Source organism: Calidris pugnax, unplaced genomic scaffold (genome assembly GCF_001431845.1).
Source record: "Calidris pugnax isolate Ruff unplaced genomic scaffold, ASM143184v1 scaffold496, whole genome shotgun sequence".
Taxonomy (NCBI): domain Eukaryota; kingdom Metazoa; phylum Chordata; class Aves; order Charadriiformes; family Scolopacidae; genus Calidris; species Calidris pugnax.
In genome coordinates, this window is record NW_015091286.1 from 132,854 (window position 1) to 137,062 (window position 4,209).

The 4,209-nt window shown below is 53.8% G+C and overlaps 1 protein-coding gene across 1 annotated transcript; it reads left to right on the forward strand.

The window, feature by feature from the left end:
• The first annotated feature begins 3,288 nt into the window (after positions 1–3,288).
• LOC106899052 (olfactory receptor 14J1-like) lies at positions 3,289–4,209 on the forward strand. Its single transcript, XM_014960710.1, has one exon. It carries the CDS (start codon positions 3,289–3,291, stop codon positions 4,207–4,209), a length of 921 nt encoding a protein of 306 aa, XP_014816196.1.

The window sequence follows — 4,209 nt, forward strand, 5'->3', positions numbered from 1 at the left end:
TTGTTCACTCTGAGCATGGAGGACTACTGAAAGAGGAGAAGACATTGACTAGTTAGGGCAGACTTCTTTGACTCAATCCTATGCTATTTCCAAAAAAAAATCTCCCCCAAATTAATGATCTTTCTCCGAATGAACTTCATGCATTTCAATTTTGTGACCTCAGTTTTGTGCTGCTGACTGAGAGGAATTGTCTTTGAAAGGGCAGAAATCCTCATCTTTCACGTAAGAAACAGACAATGGTTCGTGTTGGAAGGAACCTTTAAAGATCACCCATTTCCAACCCCCCATTGCTCTCAGCCTGACCACTGGTGATCCCTGAGGGACAAAAGTGTTCCTTTGATGTAATGCGGGGTCAGGAGATACACTCTGCCCATGATTTACCTTCTGGTCCCCACAAAGCTGCCCTGTGCTTACACATCTCTCCATTAGAGGATGTTCTTACTGAAACACACTTGAAGAGGAAATAGACTTTTGTGAGCACGGAAGAATTCAGTTTCAAAGTCCATTTCTCCAACCTCTCCTCTCTTTCCCCGTGCAGCTGAGCAGAGGGGGATGCAGAGGGTGGCCTGGCTCTCTGCTGCCTGGGGCTGTCCCTGCTGGGAGCTCTTTCTCTGTCTCCAAGTCTCTTCCCTGTCGGTGCTCACAGATCCCATCCCACCAGCTCTGAGCTCAGCTCTGCCCTGCAGACCCCTCCTGGCAGCAGGACACTGCCCAGAGGCCTCTCCCTGGTTGCAGGTCCTCAGGAGGAGGTCAGGTAAGGGCTGGCACTGCAGGCAAAGGTGATGCTGGTGCTGTCTGTAGGTCGAGGAGTGGGTGAAAGCGCTTACGAGGCTTTTGGCAGATATGCCAATCCCTCAGGGTAACAGTTCAGGACTCTCGGTGACTTAATTAACCTTCACAGCCCCTTTCCCTTTTCTCTTAGAAGCAAGCCAAGATCACAGAGCCTGCAAAGATCTTCATCTTTAAGGTAGCCCCCACCTTGACGTTCCTCTGCCAGTGTCCTGGCTGTGACCTGGAGCTGTGAGCAGCCCTGACCCACATGGCAATTTCTTGACAGCCAAAAGACCCTGCCCTGACGGGGGTTGCTCCTTCCACCCACAGCTTCTCCCCACAGCGCCGTGGGGAGCTCTGTGGGCAGGCTGAGAGCTGACCCCGGATGGCGGCAGAGTCTCTGCCCTGACTACAGCTCCCTGTAGAGCAGGGACCCTGCTCTGAAGGACCACCCTGGCTGCAGATGCAGGTTCAGACTGCGGCAGCCATCCCTGTCCTGCCCTGTCCCTCTGATGGTGCAGCAGGGAAGCCCTGCTCTGGAGCACGTCTTCACCTCTACAGAAGAGAGAGACCCCACAGGCAGTGGGCTATGCCAGCTTCAGAAGATCCCTTCAGGAACTGCAGCTTTGTTACCCTCCATCCAGAGACTTACTGTGTCAAGGACTGCAAAGATTTCTCTTCTTTTGAGCACTCTCCATCCTCCCACCCCAGACTGCCTTTAACCTCTCCTGGCCTCACTCCTCTCCCCTTGGTGCCTGCAGGCAGTGCCCCCAGCCCTGCTGCACTTGACAGAGGAGCTGCTCCTGGGCAGAGCTGTCTCTCTGCAGCACTGCCCCATGGCCAGGTTCACCTCTACAGAAGAGAGAGACCCCACAGGCAGTGGGCTATGCCAGCTTCAGAAGATCCCTTCAGGAACTGCAGCTTTGTTACCCTCCATCCAGAGACTTACTGTGTCAAGGACTGCAAAGATTTCTCTTCTTTTGAGCACTCTCCATCCTCCCACCCCAGACTGCCTTTAACCTCTCCTGGCCTCACTCCTCTCCCCTTGGTGCCTGCAGGCAGTGCCCCCAGCCCTGCTGCACTTGACAGAGGAGCTGCTCCTGGGCAGAGCTGTCTCTCTGCAGCACTGCCCCATGGCCAGGAGCAACCTCCATCCCAGGAGCCCAGCCCAGCCCAGCAGCAGAGCAACAGCCCAAGGCATTTTAATGACCCCTCTGGTGGGTTTGGGGTGGAGTCCATGAACCTCAGACACTGAGAGGAAGCTGAGGAAACCTCTCATGAAGTTCAAGTCAAACTCAAAGTCCAAAGTTTCCTGGTGGGTTAATGGGTCCCACTGAGGACCATTACTGACTAAGCCTCCCCAGCGGCTGCTTAGAGCAGAAAACTGGAGGCAGAGATGACAAAGGGAGTGTAAAGGTGGAACAGATCTGAGGAAACCTGGATGTGTTGCATTCAGCCAAAGGGCCAAGCCGTGACCCCCAGCCCCCGGGAAGGGAGATCCTGTCCCTCCCACGTTGCTCAGGCCTCTTCCTGGGGCTGTGTGATGTGGGGATGTGCAATGTCAAGGGCAGGACCATGGTCCGATACCTCCCAGGCTCTCGGGTGGGGAAGGGGAGGCAATGAGACCCTGGCGCTGTAGGGATAAGGTGCTTCCTCATAGGCATCAGTGGCAGAGGCAGCAGCCAGAGCCAAGGGGAGACAGACCTCATCTCTGTTGGTGCTTTTCAGACCTTTCATCCCTCTGTCAGTTCCACCATAGGCTGTCCTACCGTGTCCCACACCTGCACCTCCTTCTCTGCAGGCTGTAGCCAACTCCCCTCTGCCATCGTGGCTGCCATTGTGGCAGACCTCCACTGGACACTCTCCAGTCCATCACTACTTCTCAAAAATGGGAGCACCACACTGGGACACATCAATGTGTGTGGGAGCACACCAGTGTTGAGTTGAGGGGGATGAGAACTCAGGCTGTCTGGGTGGCCCACATCCTCCTCATGCAGCATCATATGCAGCTGGCCTTGTTTGTAGTGTCCATACTCTGATGGCTTGTAGGACATCCCTCGTAGTGCCCAGGCCTTCTCCTCAGAGTCACTGCTCTGGTCAGGTCTCAGCCTGTCCTGACATAGGGAATTATTCTCCCCCTTCCTCCCTGCCACCCACTGATGCAGGACTAGCCACTTCTCCTTGAAGAACTTAAGTGACTTCCATTGGCTGAATCCCAGAGTTTCTCAAGGTCACCGTGTACTGAAGCACCATTTGCTCAGCTTTTCATGTTTGTGTGCAGCTGGCTCATCTTGACTGGGGGATGAGGATTTCTGCCCTTTCAAAGACAATTCCTCTCAGTCAGCAGCACAAAACTGAGGTCACAAAATTGAAATGCATGAAGTTCCTTCAGAGAAAGATCATTAATTTTGAGGAGATTTTTTTTTGGAAATAGCATAGGATTGAGTCAAAGAAGTCTGCCCTAACTAGTCAATGTCTTCTCCTCTTTCAGTAGTCCTCCATGCTCAGAGTGAACAAATGTCCAATGTCAGCTCCATCGCTGCGTTCCTCCTCCTGCCATTTGCAGACACACGGGAGCTGCAGCTCTTGCACTTCTGGCTCTTCCTGGGCATCTACCTGGCTGCCCTCCTGGGCAACGGCCTCATCATCACTGCCATCGCCTGTGACCACCGCCTCCACACCCCCATGTACTTCTTCCTCCTCAACCTCTCTGTTCTTGACCTGGGCTGCATCTCCACCACTGTCCCCAAGTCCATGGCCAATTCCTTCTGGGACACTAGGGCCATCTCATATTTGGGATGCGCTGCCCAAGTCTTTTTCTTTGTTGCCTTGATGTCAGCAGAGTATTGTCTTCTCACCATCATGGCCTACGACCGCTACGTTGCCATCTGCAAACCCCTGCACTACGGGACCCTCCTGGGCAGCAGAGCTTGTGTCCACATGGCAGCAGCTGCCTGGGGCAGCGGGTTTCTCCACGCTCTCCTGCACACGGCCAATACATTTTCACTGCCCCTCTGCCAGGGCAATGTCCTGGACCAATTCTTCTGTGAAATCCCCCAGATTCTCAAGCTCTCCTGCTCGGACTCACGCTACCTCAGAGAAGTGGGTCTTCTTGTAGTTACCGTCTTTTTTTCTTTTATTTGTTTTGTTTTCATCGTGGTGTCCTATGTGCAGATCTTCAGGGCCGTGCTGAGGATCCCCTTGGAGCAGGGACGGCACAAAGCTTTTTCCACCTGCCTCCCTCACCTGGCCGTGGTCTCCCTGTTTATCAGCATTTGCTTCTTTGCCTACCTGAAACCTCCATCCATCTCCTCCCCATCCCTGGATCTGCTGATGGCTGTTTTGTACGCAGTGGTGCCTCCAGCAGTGAACCCCCTCATCTACAGCATGAGGAATAGGGAGCTGAAGGACGTCATATGGAAATTGATAACCGGATGA